The following is a 19,569-nucleotide window of genomic DNA, read 5'->3' as shown; positions in this document are numbered from 1 at the left end:
CCAGCCAGCTCGCTGGCCAACCAGCCAGCCAGCCAGCCAGTAAGCGAACCAGCGAGTTCTTGTTTTATTCAGTCGGGATCATAAATTACGAATTTAAACACACAATGAAAGACGCTTAACAAGAAGCTAACGCGAGATTGAGAGGCCCCGCCCGAAACACCTCTTCTTCCGGAGGAACGACCGGCGCCGGCCAATCCGCGCAGAGAACCGCCCTTCGCCGTCCAACCGACCCACCGTTTCCACGCCAATCGACTCGTTCCGCCGGCGGCAACCGCGCCACGGCCGACCTATCGCCGCCGGGCACCCGAGCCCGAAACCCGAAATCCGAACCCCCGCCGCTCAGCGACCATGCCGGGAGTAAGTCGCAGCCTCTGCTACCCGATGCACCCCAGTCGCACACCACTTGGCGAGTCACTCGGCTACCCCCCATCGGTTCTCGCACGCGTCGATCCATAGACACGGTCCTGCCGGCGTTTTCCGACGTCGTTCCGCAGTCTCTCTCTCTTTCTCTCTCTTTCTTCCTCTCTCTCTCTCTCTCTGTCTTTATCTCTACCTCTGTCTATACTATCACTATCTCTCTCTCACACACACACACTCTCTCTCTCTCTTACTCTGTCTTTTCCTCGGTCTCTCACCTTGTCGCCGGTATTTCTTGATCCCTGGACAGCCCGGACCAGGCGACACGTTCGCGAAGTGACACGGAGCCTCGGCTCGCCTAGGATGGATCGCGAGAATAGTGACCGGGACTCGTGAAGCCAGCATCAGCCTAAGGCCGATCAACCCCGTGCGACGAGTGCGCGACATGTCCGGTGTGTATCAGTGAGAAAACAGTGCGAAACCCGTCGTCGTCTCGTCGAGCTCTTGCGAGAGAAAACGAAAGAGAGTTAGAGAGATAGAGATATAGAGAGAGAGAGAGAGAGGACCGTCCAGGTTCCGCGAGGCTCTCTCAAGATTTTCCGTCCATTGCCGAACTATGCGTGGTGCGAGATGGTGTGTTCCTTGACCAGCAGTAACAACGCCAGCAGCAACACCACCAACAATCGCAGCAGCAGCAGCAGCAACAATAACAACAACAACAACAACGACGACGACGACGATCACGAAAACAGCACCGGCAACAAGAAGGCTTGCGACGACACCGGGGACCCGTGCTCGGAGGGCCGGCCGCGATCGCGATCCACACCGGAACCGCAGCCGGAGAACATGTCGCTGAGCGACGCTCACAGACGGAACAGCCACCTGGAGGGCGACAGGAGCTCCTCGGCGGGATCGTCTCTCGGTTCTTGCTCGCCGCCGCCGGCCTCCAGCCATTCGCCGCCACCGCCGAGGCCGCCCTGGCTCCACGACTTCCACGCGGCCGCCGCGCCGCACGTTCTCCAATTCCTGAACCTGAGCGCGGCCGGCGGCAGCATGCTCGCCAGCCAGCCGCTCGCGGCACTACACTCGATGGCCGAGAGAAGCCATCACCAGCAGCAACAGCACCAGCAGCACCACCAACAGCACCACCATCAACAACAGCAACAACAACAGCAGCAGCAACAGCAGCACGCTCATCACCAGCAGCAACCGCAGCCCGGCATCCAGCTGCCCAGGATCACCGTGCCGCTATCCACCATCACCCAGGGACAGCCGTCGCCGACCGGAAGCGGCAAACACAGTCCCGCCACCTCCATCACCTCCGTCGGCAGCAATCCCCACGGGATCGACTCGATACTGTCGAGACCGGCGGCCACGCACCCCCAGGCGCCCGTCTCCGCGACACACGCCGCTCTGCAACCATCGCCGCACCCGCAGCACATGACGACGCCTAGATACGCCATGCACGCGGGATTCACCGCCTCCTCCGGTTCGTATAACACGCATCTTCTTCTCCCTTTTATCTCGGCGACAGGTCTGCTTTTACTCTTGCCGAGAGAACCCGGGCCTTGTCCTTTCGTCGGCGCTCCTATTAATCAAAAGTTTGGTTCATCTCGATAGTCTCCTGAAAATATTTCTTCGGCATCGTATTTCAACGTATATCGAAGCATATATTTTTGAATATATGATTAAAGCCATCTAGAAACAGATTAGATTTCCGAAATGTCTTTTCTTAACTGTACCAGAAATAGAATTGAATTCTAGAACTGTACCATCAAATGCGGTGCAACGTTAACGGCTCGAAGAACGCCAATCCAATCGAGTATATTAAACAAAATGGAGTACACGGATTCCTAATTCGAAGCGCGCGGTGATCGATCGGTCCAACGACAGGGGAATAAAAGCGATATACAACCGCGTGCGGTCTCACGGTTCAATTCTTCGTGCGCGATTCGACCCTTAATCGATTCTTAACTTGCCAGAATATTGATTGGACGAACAGGCTACTGAAAGCATAATCTGTAGACTTTCGTAAATCTCTACGCGAAAATAAAAAAAATAAATTGTTTCCTTTCGGTTTTTGTATTCCGAAATCGGTTTCCGAGAAACTATTTTTCCGCGGATAGTTACGTTTTCCGGGGATTTCGTTCGGCGACGAGGAAAATCAAGATTCCCTCGACTTCGAACCGGAAAAGAAATTGGTTTTGGCTCGGCGAAGCGGTCAGCGACGGTTGCCGCGATAAAGTTTCCGGTCGGGAATCAGAGAATGATTCGACTGTAGGAACCGAATCCGGACGAACGGCTCACGGCTCGCGTGAACCAAAGTTAGCATATTTTGGGTTAACCACCTGACGACGGTGGCCAACTACGACCGAGGAGGGGAGGGGGGGTTCTCTCTCTCTGATCCCGTTCGGAAACACACGGGAAACTATGAAACACGGCTGTTCCGCGGCGCGCGGCCCTTCGCCGAGCTACCGGAATCGTTGGACAACGCGGATATCCGGCGACGAGAACGAGACGAGAGCGATCCGGATGATTTATAAATATACCGGCACGGTCGTCGATTTAATGCGGAAACATTTGCGAACGGTTTCGACGCGCAGCGAAAAGATCGCGGCGGTTTTTTTGTAGCGGCTGTTTGCTTAAAATATTCTTCCGCCGTTAAACACGCACCTTTTTGACGTCGGCGCGGCTTGATCCGATTTATTCGACGCTCGGGGCAGCTTCGTATCACTGTCTATTAATCTCGTTGAATTAGCAGCCCCGCAGCAATCGTATTTTTAGTGCCCGTCGCATTAAATTGAGTCCGTTTCGCTGCGTCAGCTTCAATTTTCGAAACTTCGCCGGTTTAATAACGGAGCTTGAACGATGCGACGATCGCGCTGGTTAAATTGTTCAACCTAACATTTCTGACCGAACAAAAACAGTTTCCTATTAGATCGTAAATTTAACAATAAGACGTTCGCGTTTGCGGACGAAATTTAATCGAGCCGCATCGTTACGCCACTGCTCGACGTATCCAAATCATTGAAAGACCGTGTCTTTCAACTCGTGGAAACAATTTTCATTTTACGCGAAGACCCGCGGCGCAGCAATTAACGATACCGCGTCGAAGAGAGCTCGACGAAGAACGGCGGACAGCCGTAGCCGGCCGCGCGACTGGTTCACCGCCGTTCGCTCGCCATTTTGTGGATCCGAGGGCCGGGAGCGCACGGCGACGTTAAAGGGTTCATTCACAAACTTCTGCGCCCGTTATTAATGATATCGCGGCGCATACAAGGGATTATAAATTTAAGAGTGCGGCCGCCGAGAGAGCCGCCGCCGCCGCTCGGAAACACTAAATATATTTTACGAACGAGGGTGGCGCGTGACTAGGGTTTATGAGTTCGTGAATTAGATCGCGGACAATATAGGTCGGATTTTAAGGGTCCTCGAATTTTCCACGGCCGTTTTGCTCGTCGGGAACGATTCTCTCGGCGACAACGAGCGCTCCGGTGTTCCGTTCGTCCGCGAGTTTGCCGTCGGCCACTTTTACATCTCGCGGAGCCGTGTCAACGGCTACCACCGGACCGCAAATTACACGCATTTACGAGGAATATGTATAGGAGAAACAAACGGCAGCGAAGGAATTACTAGGCTTACTAAATTATAGAAAATTATTGAAATTGTTTAAAGGAGAAATGAGGCTGCGTTTGTCTTATTCGCCTTGCAGTTGACGCAGATAAATTTTATTTCGCATGGAGATATTCACAGACTAATTATAATTAAAAGAACTAACCTCTTCTAACATTTATTAATTGCAAATACTGCTGAAGAGAGCGAGAGAACGAGGGACAAGATCGCATAAGTGTTTAACCCTTTAACGTACCATTTCCCTCACAGTCACCGCAGGAATTTTTCAATTGGTACAATTTCTCAGAAGGGACAGAACATTAATGTTTATTTCGTGCCTGAATTTCCTTGAATGTTTAAATAATAATAACAACGGATTAGAATTTTACTCCAATTTTAAAGAACAGAATAACATCAATATTTAATTACTAGTAATTTCCATCACGAGTCAGACTCGTCAAAGTTTCGACAAGGGGTTATAAACTGCTGACAACTTTTGTTTAAAAGTTGCTCTCAATAATTCAATGATTTTGAGAATCAATTTCTAGCAAACTTGCTAACCCAACTGAATTACAAAAGCCTTTGGATAGAATTTGAGGTTAAGCGTAACCAGACAAACTACTATCTGCCTAAACAAACGGAAATTAACCCCTTGCGCTACCAAGGGGTTTCATGCTGTGGCGATTAGCCCTTATTCGTACTTAATTATTTTTCTAATAGGATAAAATAATTTGTTATCTCTGTGTTGTCTTCATTTACTTTTGTCACTATACTTTGACAACAGAAGAATTTCTTTTTACTTCGACGGAGAAGAAATGAATAATATTCATACTTAGCTTGCATAAAGTACGACTCGTAATTGTAGGTTATGTCAACTTACTCGTTTCTGATACAAAACGCATAATATCCGCGATCCGCTTCTTATCGTCGGACAAATTAGTGCTCGAACTTATCAATCGTGTAGCATTTGGCATCGTTTCGCGAATTTTCTCCCCCCCTTACGCCCCCGTTGCTTCTAACCGTCCCCGATTGTTTCTTTCCGTTGCCGATCGTTCGGCGGATCTCCGATCGTTCCAGTGATTTCGGCGCGGATAAACTCCGCGACTGGCGGGAGTGAATATTTATTGGAAGAGGATGAAAATGTCGGGCGGAACGATGTTCGATCGTGAGCGGAATAACGAGAACCGAGAAAAAGACACGGGCCGGGGGGGCCTTAAACAATGCCACGGCGAGAGGAAACGCGCTCCTTTTTAAACTATATCCGGCGCCATTATTACGAATTATGAGAACGATCCCCGAAGATATTTGAACGTTCGCCCACGGACAAAAGTAGCACAGCAGCCGGATATAAATCGCGAAAGATTCTTTCGGGACCCCTCGGCTGGCTTTTACGGGTGCCACGACGAAGATTTCTTCTTTTATTGGAAGGAAAACAATTTTATAGTTGGCCACAGTGTTGCTCAACTACATTCCCGGCGCTGTATCATTTCCTGGGACGCTTTGTACCGCAAAAATATCATTCCCTCCCTCTCTCTCTCCCTCTCTCTCTCTCTCTCTCTCTCGTTTTTTAATAAAAATCATTGTCGCCAGGCGAAGAAACTTTAAACAATATCCATGTTATTACTCCACGATCGTTCGATTCGATTAGCATTTCCAGAGCTTTTTCCATTTGAGAATTCACTTTTAATTACTGTCGAATCATTAAACTAGTCGATGTTTCTCAGATCTAAATCCAATAAACTTTTTCCTTTTTGGAATAAATAAACGGAACTGATCATAGACGACACCAGCGACCATTTATAAACTGTTCAAATTCTTTCTACTTTTAGGATTGTTTAATTCCGTCGAGATTACAGTAGTACTAATACTGAGATAAAATAAAATTAATTGTATTAACGTAGAATTAATAAACAGAATTATTTCATACTAATTACTGAATTAAGTTTAAAATATAAATAAAAGAAAATTTTGTTTTTTACTTTATGAATATTTTAATTATTACTTAGCTTTTTTAGAGTTCCTTATTGAATTTTGTTTACTTTGATTTAATTTGGAAGTACGGGGATAATTCTAGGTTAAATTTTAGTAAATGAGTTTTATAATTATCGTATTATTATATAATACTATTTATTAAGTATTTTATAATTATTTGTATCGATAGACTTTGCGCGTTTACGGCAAAAATTATTGACTGGAATATCAAAGTTTGAGGACGCGAGAACTATTTTTGTTCATCTTCTGTTCCAATCCACCGACCGATATTTGGGTCGCCATAACTGGTACGCTTTCACAAAAGCTTTGTTTCGCTTAAATATAATTCGAGTAGACGATTATAAATTACAAGTTGATTTATCCTTAGTTCGCCGATAATCGGGAGGCTCGCATTGCACAAGCAGCGAGCAGTCGGAATAATATCCGGCGCGGCGGAATCGTCGGTGACGAGTCGAAGAGCATCATGGGGTATCTTTATGAAGTGGTTAGCGCCCTAACCGTCGCCTAACCCAGACCTAGCCCAGAAACGTGCGCGTAATGACTGGAAATCGGGTGCTTCGGATTCCGGCGAAGCTCGCGCAGTGTTCGGGGGTATCCCCGGTCCATATACATATTGTATGTACTACATGCCGAGCACAGTTCGGGCGAGTCCTCTGCCTTTATGTGTTCTTAGCGCACCGGATCACTCGTCCCAGAAATCCCCGGGATCCCTTGGAAATCGCGTCGCGCCAGCTTTTAACGGACCTGTACAATTCTCTTTCTTCCTCTCGCTCTCTCTCTCTCTTCCAGCAAATCCCTCTCGTTTGCCAAAATCGCGAGAACCGCGAAATATCGAAATAGAACAAGGAGAGACAGAGCCTCTCGGTCACTTATCCGAGAAGAGAGATTCTAGGTTAGGTTCACCCAAGTTTCCCAAAGCAGAGTTCGATCAGCTGTCCGGAATTAGTGGAAACGAGGGTCTCGAATTAGTCTCCTTCGGTGCCGCTAGTCGCTGGTTTAATTGCGCTCGCTATCAATTTCCCGCGGAACGACAGTTATCGAGCAGATTCGCCGAGCATTATTATCCGGTTAATCTTAGCGGCGAGTGACTTTCCTCCACCTACGCGCTGCGTCGCGATTCCCAGGCGATAACCGGACGAGGCTCTCTACTTTTACGTTCAGTTCGTGTCACGTGTCTCTGTATCTTTGTTGGAACAAATTAATGATGTTATTGGTACGATGAGTATCGATGTTTATTAACACTTTGCACGTCTCTCTAAAATTTCTTCGCTTGGAAAGGCTATGGAGAAGTCATAAGTTGTCAAGTTTTAACCCCTTGCACTACTAAATGTGAATGTTATTAATTTTTTTTCAGATCGAAATCAAATTTAATTCTTCCCTTATGAAAGTTTAAAAATTAAAGTAAATAAAAATAGCAGAGAAAACAAAAATTGTTTGGTTCTATTGGGGACTGAGAGATAAAATTGCTATTTCCTTACGGCGTGTATACACGTCGTACGCAGCTAAAAGGTTAACTAATAAAAAGAATTATAATATAAAGAATTTCAAAATAATTTTTATAACAATAAAGTTTAGATTGAAAAATTATTGAGTAGTAAAACTGTTGCTATGGGTCGCAAGAATGAATTTCATACTCATAAAAGTGCACTCTGTTGCATAGAGTAGAAATACTGCGAGTCAGGATAATTATCTCATATTTACAGTTAAAATGGCTTCGAGTGCAAAGGGTTAAACACAGAATCAAAACGCGACGCGATCCGTTTCGAACGAATTCGAAACGATGGAAAACACGCAGGTTTTCTCACTCGTCGAACGTCGCCCGATCTCGCGTGACGTCCGTGCATTGCCACCATTAATTCCGACCTCCTTCTTCCGTTCTCGCCGCTGCAACAAAGACGATGTTATTGTCGTTGCAAGCGAAAAACGACGAGCCCGGGGAAAAAGCGGAGCGACCGGACGACGATTTCAAACCTCTCCCCCCCCCCCCCCCCCCCTCATAAATGTCGCGTAATTGGTTCGGGGAAAGTGCTCGCGCAGCTATCTCCGACGAACACATTCTCCCCGGCGTTCTAATAACTTTCAGCCGCGATATAAGCTGTTTTGAGTATGCCCTAGACGGTGTACGCTGTATAAACATGCATACAACGCCCGCCCACCTCGGGAGAGTGAAATGGGCGAGCAATGCATGTCGCGCAATACGGAGCGCGCAGGTTCGATACGCATCCTCTTGGCTCCTACGGTAGCTGCATCTGCTGCTCCCGCAGCCCGATGAATTCGTCCGCGGAACGATCCTGAATACTATTATCGCAGCCCGGTAGAATCCACGATTCTCGATCGGAAATTTCCCGGACAATTAAGATACAGAGACCACCCGGCTCTTCTCCCGCAATCGGCTGAAAGAAATCGACGCCCTGAACCCACCGGGGAGGTTAGTTTTAACCCTTTGCACACGAAGCTGCTTTCGCTCGAAAATCAAGATTACGTCTTCCAAACTCTGGTATCGTTTCCAAACTCATTTTTTCCTTATTTAATCCTAAGCCTATTTTTATCGCGCGACAACTGCAATTCAACGACCTATTTAACCTATAAACCTGTTCAATTTCTTTGAAAAATAATTCAGCAATTTTTAATGGCGACCCAGACTCCGTCGTTCGGGTGGGTTCGTTATCGCGCGTCAACGTTTTCGTTATATAGGGAAAACGAGACGAGCCTATCGTTATTTCCGGCACCGTGCCGCATCGAGATATGGTGTTTACTATCTAACGGCGCGAGTCGCGTTAACGAAACGACTGGTCAGGCCAAGATAGCCGCGTGTTCCCGGTAACAGTGCAATAATATTCAAACGACAAATGTGGAACGCCGATGCACGATCGAGAGGCAGCCTTTTACGATCTCCACGGGTGGTTGTTACTTTCTACTAATTGTTACAAGCCACGTTTCCCCGTAGAAACGGGAGGATCGGGCTTTATATCGGGTTTATAAAATCCTCGGGCACAGAACCGGGCGTATTGTGTCGCGGCTCGTCCGTCCGTGTGCGTGCGCTCACGTGAATGCTCGCGTACGATTCGAAGGTAGATGCTAGCGTATCGGTGTCGACGCGCGCGCGCGCGCGTTCTCTCGTCCTTTTTTTCCCACCGCACAATAAAACGTTATTCCGGTTTTAGTGTTCGCCGGCGAGAGACCGGGAAACGAGTATGGAAACGCGCGCGATACGATCGAGCCGATCGTTACTCCTTTTGTCCGGCGCGCTCTCGGATCAAATAAAATTTATTGGATCATAAACGAGTGAACCTGCACGCTCATCAACAAAAATATTCAGGATCGTAGCCGCCGGAGAGAGACCGCTTTCGGCAGCCGGGCGTGGAAGCGTCGCCGCGAGGAGCGTGGTCGTCGTATAACCAACGGATCTCGTACTCCGCCGCCCGACGGAGTCCTACGACTTTAATTGAACCTCCAGCAGAGATTTTTATGGGGCGAACCCTACGAGCGGCCAACAGCCACCGATCCCGCGGATGCCAGATGGCTGGCCTTTCGAAAATCAATTTCTCCGCGCCGCCGAAAGAATAATTTCTCTGTGGCGATGCGAGAACGTCCGTGGCGAACACCGGAAATTCCTTCCTCGGACGACTCTTATTTATTAGGCGATTTCAATCTGGCTGACGTTCACACGCGGTAGTAAATAAATACACAAATTGAGATAAGACGAAATAAACGTTGCTCGACATTCTGGATAAAAATTTGTCGCGTTTGCCACGAACTCTTCTCGCCGATTCTCGGTTCTTCCGAAGAATCGACGAAACCCTCGCGGAATATCTTCGCGTTCCAGCGTTGCCCGCATATATTCTTCCATTTTCTTCGGTGGGAAGGTAGACCCGATCCGAACGACGGGGTTTGTCGGGGAGTTTTTGCGAGACTAGCAAACTCGGGTTCGGGATTGGACTGTTTCGTGGCCACAGGGCGTCGCGTTGCGGTTATATCCGGTCTCGGCGCGGCGACGGCACGCGCGATTCTCGTGTCATCGCTGTGTCGATACGCTTTCATAAATTCCTCGCCCCCCCCCCCCCCCCACCCGACAATTAATTCGAGGAGGTCGCGGTGTTTTCTGTTGGTCAGGTGAACTTACAAAAAAAAAATAAAAACGCGGCAGATTCTCCGCTGACTGGGCCGTTGTTCCATCAATTACGCCCCGTATACACACGCGCGCCGTCAAGGGTTGCATTTTTTTCGGTGGCGCGGCGTCACCCGCTCCCTTCGTTTACCGTTCGCTGGTCCGCTCTCCTCTCCTCTGCTTTCTCTCTCTCTCTCTCTCATGCCTCTCTTATTTGCGCCAAATATTTGTCGTATAGAACACGCGACGATGGATGTCGGCGAGGCAAGAATTATGGAATCGCCGATAAACGAATGTATGTAATTGGCGGGTGGTGCCAGCTGGAGAGGGGGTTGGAGGATACGCGAAGAATAAACAGAAGGATGGGAGCGCCGGTGTGGGATGAACACACACGCGCACATGCTCACGTTGTGTGTTTGCTTTGAATGCAGGTATCGGACAATTTCAACAAAGAACGGAGCCACGGCATCCCGCTGTCTATTGGCCGGGTCTTCAGGGATTAGTCAGCGATCCCCTGGCATGGCGGGCAAGACTTCACACACGTGAGTTACCTTTTCAATCTCTTTGCGAACGGCGACCCGTTCGGGAATTATACTTTCTTTTCGAACGCTGTGCCCTTCGGCGACTCGATACTTTGCATAATATTATCGATATCACAGTATCGATTCGCGTAGCGAGCGAATATTATTTATCTCTGTGATTCATTTAACGATATTTATTATAATATCTAAAAATTTATAATTGACAAATTGACACTGTAGCTTGTAAATCGATTTTTCCACCCGATCGGTTGCCATAATTTGTTATCTATTATTGAGACAAATGCGTTAAATTGTACTACAAGCTTCAATATTATTATATAAATTTTCTAAATATTAGATACCTCTCGCGATTAACAAGATAAATAGATAAATCAAAATAGAAACGAAAATTTTTACGACCGGATGACCGGTCGATAAAGTGTTAATAAGTTTTCAAAACTTGAACAAGAAATAAATTTAGTCTAAGATATTAATTTTGGAGAGTTATCTCATAACGCAACGAAAAGCACAGGTTAAAAGATTGTCCGAAGTCGAAACAGAGATTCGAGAACGCATCCTAGGTCCCAGTGAAAAAGATTCGATCGAAAACATCCGAAACGCGTTTTTCAGCCTAGAAATGTTTCTCTTTCCCCCGATCTTAGACGAATTTGACAGCTGTTCGCCTTGGAAAAAAACATGTGCTGACGAGCCGCTAAATGCTATTCCAAGTATCAGAGAAAACAACCAATGGGACGCGACCTAGTAAAGGAATCTCGGAAAACAATTTTTTCCCGGACGGTGACGAGAGCGCGAGAACTCGAAACGATCGAAAGAACAGACGTGGCTTTTTCGAGCGGATGGACACAAAACGCTTCAACACGTTGCCGTCGTATAGAAGGCGACACGAGACTCGGAGATCATCCCGCTAACATGAATACAGTGAATGATAATCCCTGAATGCTGGCCTAACCGTAAAAGCGACCCAATGGTCGCAGGGAACGTCTAGCGTGTTTGGTCGTGTCTCATAAGTTCCTGTCGCTTAGGGTAGTCCAGCCGGTCACGAGTAAACCATTTCCTGTGCCTTTGCTTTGCTCTCGGGTATAATTAATTTTAGATCTATCCAATATGACATACCAAAGTGTTTCATTCTTTTATTTCGTTTATTGTTCCAACGAAGAAATCTAATATTATTCGAGAGATAAAAACGGGGTTATATGTCCATACTTGGACAATGTATGATAAATATTGATTGAGTTTAACCTGTTAGGCACGGATGAATTTTGCGCTGTTTCTCTGTACGGCAGAGTTCAACGCGAATTACATGTAAATGATACGGCACTGCAATGCGTGACGAACAATGCTGTTCTTTACAGGAGTACATTGAAATGAAGTGTTTGATGATTAAATTATAATTTGTCTTAAGAAAGACAAGAAATTTTAACTTTAACGATTTATTTATTTATATCACGCATTTTAACTTTAACAGTTTATTCTAACTAAATCTATTCTATTTATTCTATTCTTTTAGGCACGGCTGGATTTTGCGCGAATGAAATCTTTCGTAACTAAGTTTAACTCCTCTAAGAAATTATTTCAATCGAAAATTATTTAATCACCGTAACTGCGAAGATGAAAGTACCGCAAGGGGTTAAGAATGACGAAACACGCTGGACGAAACGACGTCTCAAACGCGATCCAATCAACAGGCTTCTCAATCGCCGAACAGCTTTCGTTGTTTCGTTATTGAACATCGTTGAACCGAAATAGTTCTTTAGCCAACGATTATTGAAGCAACGGAGAATCTTTACGAGTACAAGTAATCGACGGTAAAGCAGGCGGGGATAGAGCTGACAAAGGGGAAGAGTTGCCAGAAACCCGAAGATCCTGTGACCCGGTGAAATAAAAGTCACAGGGGGATGGATGGTTCCCGGGTAGCTCTAACCGCGTCGAAAAGGTCCGTCGCCGCAGGGTCACTTCGGGAACCGCTTTTTTCTTCCCGGAGAGGTAAGCACGGAAGAGCACGGAACAGAAGGAGAGAAGAGATAGAAAGGGAAGGAAGGAAGCAGGGAAGGAAGGAAGGAAGGGAGGAAGGAAAGAAGGAAGTTGTCGTCTCGGCGCGTCGCTTCCATAACTCTGGCCCCAGCGATTTGTAAAAGCGATTAAGGCCGCCGCAAAAAAATCACAAACAAAGTGAAAGAACACGTGACGGCGGGCGGCGGAGAGACCGAGCATCCCCTTTCGGGAGCATACATCAGCCCCGGTGTGGCGGCACATGTGCACGCGCACACCACCGGCGCGCGGCACGGCCCGGTGCTCTGCCGACGGAGGGACCCGAGGCGAGAGAGAGAGAGAGAGAGAGAGAGAGAAAGTGAGAGCTAGAGAGAGAAAGAGAGAGAGGAAGAGAGACCCAGCGAAAGAGAAAGAGACGTTGAAGGGAGACAAATTAAGGTAAAGAGAGAGAAACAGTCATGGGGGGAGAGAAAAATAAATAGACAGCGGAGAAAGGAAAATAGAGAAAGAGAGCGCTGAGAAAAATGTAAAGAGAGGTTAAGGAGAGAAAAGAAAAGACGTGCTGGCGACAGAAGACGAGAAGGAGACATTGAAAAAGATAAAGAGGGAGCTAGCGAAAGAGAAAGAGACGTTGAAGGGAGAGAAATTAAGGTAAAGAGAGAGAAAGAGTCATCAGAGGAGAGAAAAATAGACATCAGAGAAAGGAAAATAGAGAAAGATAGCGCGGAGAAAAATGTAAAGAGAGGTTAAGGAGAGAAAAGATAAGAGAGAGACGCGCTGACGACAGAACAAGAGAAGGAGACATTGAGAAGAAAAAGAGAGAGAGAGATTGTATGGCTTGAGAAGGAACGAGAATAAGAGCGAGAGAGACAGAGCGGGGGAGAGAAAGAGAACCCTTCGGGGGAGGAGATAGGGAGATACTAGGATGTAAGTACGTAGAAGGGCCGTGGAAGGGCGTGGACGAGCGAACGTGTGTTGTTTCAGCGTCGTGTCGGGTACGAATGTCACTGTGGGACGAATAAGAGGGTAAAGCGGTGGCGGTAGTCCGCTGCTGCGGCGTCGGATCCGGAATATCATATTCAATATCAACCCTCGTATCCCGGCGAGGCCTGCTGCCTCCGCAGCACCACCGCCGTCACCCCCCACCCCCCGCTTTCCACACTCACGTGAATAACTCCGGCAATATTTTAACTGTGGCATCACGGTGTATCCAGTGCTAGCCTTCGCCATTCCCGCACCCGGACCTGCACCCCACCCAACACCCACCGCAACCCCCTTCGACATATATGGTCGATACGCGTTTGATATTCCGGGGGAGGGGGGCGCACAGCCATCCGCGCTGCCTTGGTCCTCGCGAGCCTTCTCGCGATTAGCGGAAACGGACGGATTCGGAATGCTCCAACGACGGACGAATCCAATCTCGAAGGTTCCATTGCTCGAAGCTCCAAATTCCAGACCGTCGACGGTGTGCTCTTGTGGCTCCGAAATTGCTCATCTCGCAACACGTTTCCATCTGTAACACTAACTTCGAGATCAGTGACAGTCACGATCAGTGAGACGGTGGTCAACTTATTCACCCCTTGCCGTATTATTTTCTTCGTAGTTGCAATGGTAAAAGCATCTTTTCGATTGTAATAATTACTTAGGAGAAAAGGATAATTTATATTTATTGCCTAGATTTACTGGAACGATTAAATATTGATTCCGAGAGAGCAGAATTTGATTCTGACTTAAAAGAATAGAATAACAGTCATACTAAAGAGGATATCGCTAGAAATCACGAGTCTGACTCGTTAACCTGTTAGCTGTATACGACGTGTATACACGTCACAAGGAAATGGCAATTTTAGATATTATAGTAAAAATACTTCTCTCACGATTTATGTCAAAATGCTTGTGGTAATATTTTCATAAATTTCACACGCTTTAGAACAATTCTAGAACAATTACCAAAAAAACTACACTCAGTATTATTGATAAAACGCATAACAAAATTTGTCTTCTATATATAAATAAACAGCTAAATGGTTAAAGTGCGGCAAGGGGTTAACGAAGCTTGCGGTGTCGATCGAAACATTGATCGTTGAACATTCGAGAATCATTCCCCCGTAAAAAGTACAGCCCGGCTAAACCCATCTCCTTTCGGTAACAGCTTCATCATAATCCTCAACACCGCCTCCCGACGTGATTAGCAGCCTCCGCAAGAGCCACCCCCGGTCCAATCACCGATATCTCCTCGAGCGATCCACCTCAGCCTGGCTGGAACGATCTCGATACCTCCTCCGGCCTCCTCCGTCCTCCAGTTTCGCTCTCATCCGACTCCCGCAACCGGGCTCTCCGCCGTCTAATGCCGCTTAATAACCTGGAAGCAGTATTTCAACCGGTAACAGGCCGATTCTCCTCGTCTCCGAGTATCGTCTCCCACGCACAGTGGTCCGGAGATTGGCAATTTTTTCGGGGTTTTTAGATTTAACCCTTTGCGGTCGAACGGCGACTCTCAGGCGCCTCGAAAAATTAACGTGCCACGTTTGAAAATAATCTTTATCAAATTGACTAATGTTTATAAAATTGTTAAGAGCTATTATCCGTTACATGAGTCATACAATTCAATTTTATAAAAAAAGAAATATTTTGGATTTCCAATTAAAATGGCTCCGACTGCAAAGGGTTAAACTGCAGGTTCAATGGTGATTCTTATTTTCAACGTTGACTTTGTTGCCATCAAAATGGCCGTCCTCCGAACTACCGTGCCACGCTTCGTCGAGTTTGTTTCTCGTAAATATCGGACAGCGGAACAATCCGAAGATAGGAAACCGAGCAAGAGGTAGAATTCACGCTTAGGGCGATAGCATTTAATGGAAAGGCGATCTCCCGGTCCCGCGACGATCGTTTAGGCTCGCGAGTTGGCCGATCGACGGGGCGCACCCCCTGGAATATCAAACGTATATAGGATATACGGGGTGGAACGATAACCTTGACCATCTCGAACGTTCTCTTTGCCTCCGCTCGCATGGACAACTGTATAAATTAAACAATCTCGAAAGAACGTCGTTACGATAGAAAAATATATCGAAAAGTCTATCGGAAAGAAATAAATTCAAGAGCACTCGGATGAAACGTGTCAATAGCGGGCTCTTGAAATGAATCTGAGAGATGGAAGAAGGTTACAGAACAGAACGGTTCATATATAACACAATAAATCCACCTTGAACAACAAATATCGTGTATTAATTTCGCATCAAAAAAAGGGAAGAGACTTATGGGACACCCTGATACATCGTTGCGCTTCGATCCGAGGATGCTAGAGCCAGGAATGAAATTTCTTTCGCGAGATCCCGTCCATGGAGCGAGTCGAATCAATCTCGTTCGCGGGGACGAGCGCGACGGTGAAAGAGATGCCGGAGCCGACGGGGGCGACGCTTATAAATTCGGGCAAAAAGCGAGGAGAAACGGTCTTATCGAATTACGCGGCGGAAAGTTGCGCGAGTTTACGCAGTTTCTAAGTAGATGAATAGGGGATACCGCGCGCGCCGAGCGTGTATACCTCGATCGAAGCAGAGGGTGGAGAGTGCGGTAAGCAGCTCATTAGAACCCTCCCCGCCGACTGGCCATTATTGCCTCGTTCCGTATTCCGTTACAAATTGCTTTATTAAATTAAAGTCCCACAACCCATACTGTTGTGACGACCCCACGCCGCCTTTCCCGGTTCCCTCCGGCACGATCGCCCCCCGGGCGACCACGCAAACGCGCCTGACCGCGTGCGAGCCCTTCTTAATTACCCAGCCAAATTTTCTACAATAATTCCTGCCGCTCCTTCCGTTCTTCGTACATGGGATCGCCGGAACCAGCAGCTTCCCATCGATCTTCGGATACCTCGCTGTCTCGATCTGCTTACGCGAGTCCTAGCCCTTTCGCTACGGCAGCGTCGTCAACCGAAGTACATACTGTTACTGAACGAAAGCTCGCGCCAGAAATATGTACATTGCGTGTGATTTCTGTATAATACGTTTCTCTTAGTTTTACATAACTGTGCTGAATGAAACAATCGTTGCTCTAACGTAACAAGTATATTTACATTTTTAATATGAAAGGACCTACAAAATTATTTTTGTATGTTGTGCCTACGGATGGCACTTGTATACACGTCATTTGGATGCCGCATATATGCGGCGCTCGTAGCGAAAAGACTAAGTCATTGGGTAGAAATATTTCAGCTGATCTCCCTGCGATTTATTTGATTTATAATATCACTTATTTTATTTCTAAAGATACCGGCGCGACCTGTCCGCTTCAAATACTATTTAATCCCGATCTGCTTCTCTCGCGGCAAAGGGTTGATTCCGGGGTTGTCGCTGAACGGGATTAGGGTGAATGCTAATCGGTGTTTTTCGGGATGAGCGACTCGTGAACATCTTCGCGCCGCGATAATGCCGCCCAACCCCAATCCCGAGGTTTTTATCGCGCGGCGTCCTATTCGGCGATGATATCTGCGGGCATCACCCCATGGCATCGGGGACACGCCGGATCCACGGCGAAGGATAACGATAACAAAGTCCGCCTATTTGCGGAACACTAAGCTCACGTGGCCCGGCACGTGCCGGCCGACGCCGGAGACGCCCGTGATTGCGGTCTATCGCGCAAGTGTTTAACCCTTGGACGCGTGATTCCGTCAAATTAAACTGCGATCTGGCACCCTTGTTGCGCCCTATCAAGCCCGCCGATGAACTTTACGATCCCGGGGGGTGGTGTGCGCGCACGGACCCGTCGAACCAAAGTAATGATCCGGCTTTCGGCGTTTTAATGAGATTCGAACAACGAGCCTCGCGATTAGATCTATCGCCGAAGGGACGCGTTCGAGCGTCGTTCTCTCGAACACCGTGTACACGCTCCAGTTAATCGCATTTTCTTGTTAGTAGTCGTTCCGTCGCTTAACATAAAAAACATTCTATTCTATTATTCTACTTCTATAGTTTAGTATCATTGAACGTGTCGTTAAACTTTCGTAAAGTTTACACATTTCGTGTGAAGTATATAATTACTACGAGAAGTAAAATTCATATGTTTCTTATTAGTTCATCAATTTTGTTATAATTTGGTATAAATAAACGTTGTACATGTGTCCATCGATAATAAAAAGTTTATCGCAAAGTCTGACATGGGTCCTTTGATTTCAACAGATATTTCTCTTACAAGCAACGAGGGTACTTACGGGATTGCCTGTAGACGTTTGAAAACCGAAGGAAAGCTCGAGTTTCTTTACCCGCGGATCTTAACCAGACGGTGGTTTAATAGTTCGCGGGCGAAACACCGTGCTCGCGATAATGAAGCAGCGAACGGCAAATGAAGTTATTCGACACGATCCGGCCGCCGCAAAATCGATCGATTCGTTATCGTCGGACAATCGCAACGGTTTTTAATAGATACGCGGGTACACAACATTTTCGGCGTGTAACGAGATGTAAATTTATGACGTAATTATCGATAGGATATGTAAATCGTTTCGGGCACCGAACCCCCCCTCCACCTTTCCCCCGCCGGGAGGCGCGCGGCGGACGCTCGGCGAGCAAGAAGAATGACGTAAAATTGATGGAGATTAATTGCTCGGTGAAAGGGCCATCGCCGCAAACTGTGCCGCCCAATTATTGAATAAGTTTCACGGTGACGATGATAGCGCTGTCGAGTTGACAGAACGTACACGCGTCCCCCGCGCTGAAAATGTATCGGCGACAGGATAAAATGAACAAATTCAAGAGAACGTCGAGAACTGAGAGCATCGATCCCTACCCGATCCCCCTGCGTTCTCTCTTTTGAATTTCGAGTAGCTCTTCTTCTATCGTCCCTTCTGGGATGATAGTTCTACCATAGTTTAATCGGTTGCTTTTGCTGGATACATTAGGTTGTAATAATGTCTGAATAAATGACTCTGTTTGATAAAATATTGTCACGCAAACGTATCAATCTCCGCGTAATGAGAATTACGAACAGGCAACGATCCAACTTTCTCAGGGGCCTTTCTGTTTATCTTTCTCGCTGCCGGTTCTCACACAGCGAATGAATAGAAATAACGACCGCGATGATGTGATCTCGGGAAGAAGAGAGAGAGAGAGAGAGAGAGAGGTAGAGAAAGAGAGGGAGAGAGAGAGAGAGAGATCCGGGGAGCGAGAATCTCTAGAAAGTATCGATGTTACAGTGTCGCAACAGCTGGGTTGTCAGCAGACGATGACAGGCTCGGCCGGGACCGGGGAGCACGAGGGCGGCAAGAAGAAACACACGAGGCCGACGTTCAGTGGCCAGCAAATCTTCGCCCTCGAGAAAACGTTCGAGCAAACGAAATACCTTGCGGGACCGGAGCGAGCTAAATTGGCGTACGCCCTCGGAATGTCGGAGTCGCAAGTTAAGGTAAGCTCTCTCTCCTCCTTTCTTACACCACCACCACCACCACCACCCCCCGCGCCCCCGAAACAGATTTCCCCCCGCGAATCCCGAGCACACGCCGGACACCCATTGCTCCCCCCCGTCCCTGCCGCCCCCCCCTCCCCCCGCCATTTTCCTTCGATTCGCCGGGAATTTTTATCGAGCGGATCGACGCGACGCCCGGCGGGGCCGAGAGGCGTTCAGAAGCAGCGAAAAAACGTTATTACAAGCAGACTGCCGGCGGATTCGATGCATTTACGGGATCGATCCTTTCCGCGAGCAACGCCACCGCAACGATAGATGTATTTCCAACCAGTATTTCGAGAACAATGAACGAACAACGGATCCGTATTCAAATTTGTCCAAGTCTCGAAGATCTTTGGAAGGATCGTTGTTTCGTGAAGCGGTAGTTCGGCGTCTCTCGTAGCCGAATAGGCGACGGTGAAATCGGCGAAGGGAAGGGGGCGCTCTGCGCAGCGCGAAATTAGACGGGCCGGATCGCGTTTAATAAAGTTTATGCTAATCTCCGATAAAAACGTCACGGTGATTTAAGTG

At 47.5% G+C, this 19,569-nt stretch overlaps 1 protein-coding gene across 1 annotated transcript in view; it reads left to right on the top strand.

Annotated features, from left to right (window-relative positions):
* The first annotated feature begins 987 nt into the window (after positions 1 to 987).
* Hgtx (HGTX homeodomain transcription factor) overlaps positions 988 to 19,569 on the top strand; it is a 40,258-nt gene continuing 21,676 nt past the window's right edge. The window contains exons 1-3 of the mRNA XM_078182779.1: positions 988 to 1,846; positions 10,501 to 10,611; positions 18,791 to 18,999. Coding sequence (XP_078038905.1) covers positions 988 to 1,846; positions 10,501 to 10,611; positions 18,791 to 18,999 — 1,179 coding nt within the window. The remainder of the gene's footprint in view (positions 1,847 to 10,500; positions 10,612 to 18,790; positions 19,000 to 19,569) is intronic.

This window comes from Augochlora pura, chromosome 6 (assembly GCF_028453695.1).
Source record: "Augochlora pura isolate Apur16 chromosome 6, APUR_v2.2.1, whole genome shotgun sequence".
Taxonomy (NCBI): domain Eukaryota; kingdom Metazoa; phylum Arthropoda; class Insecta; order Hymenoptera; family Halictidae; genus Augochlora; species Augochlora pura.
The sequence above is the reverse complement of the archived record's forward strand: the minus strand, read 5'-3'. Positions and strand labels throughout refer to the sequence as shown.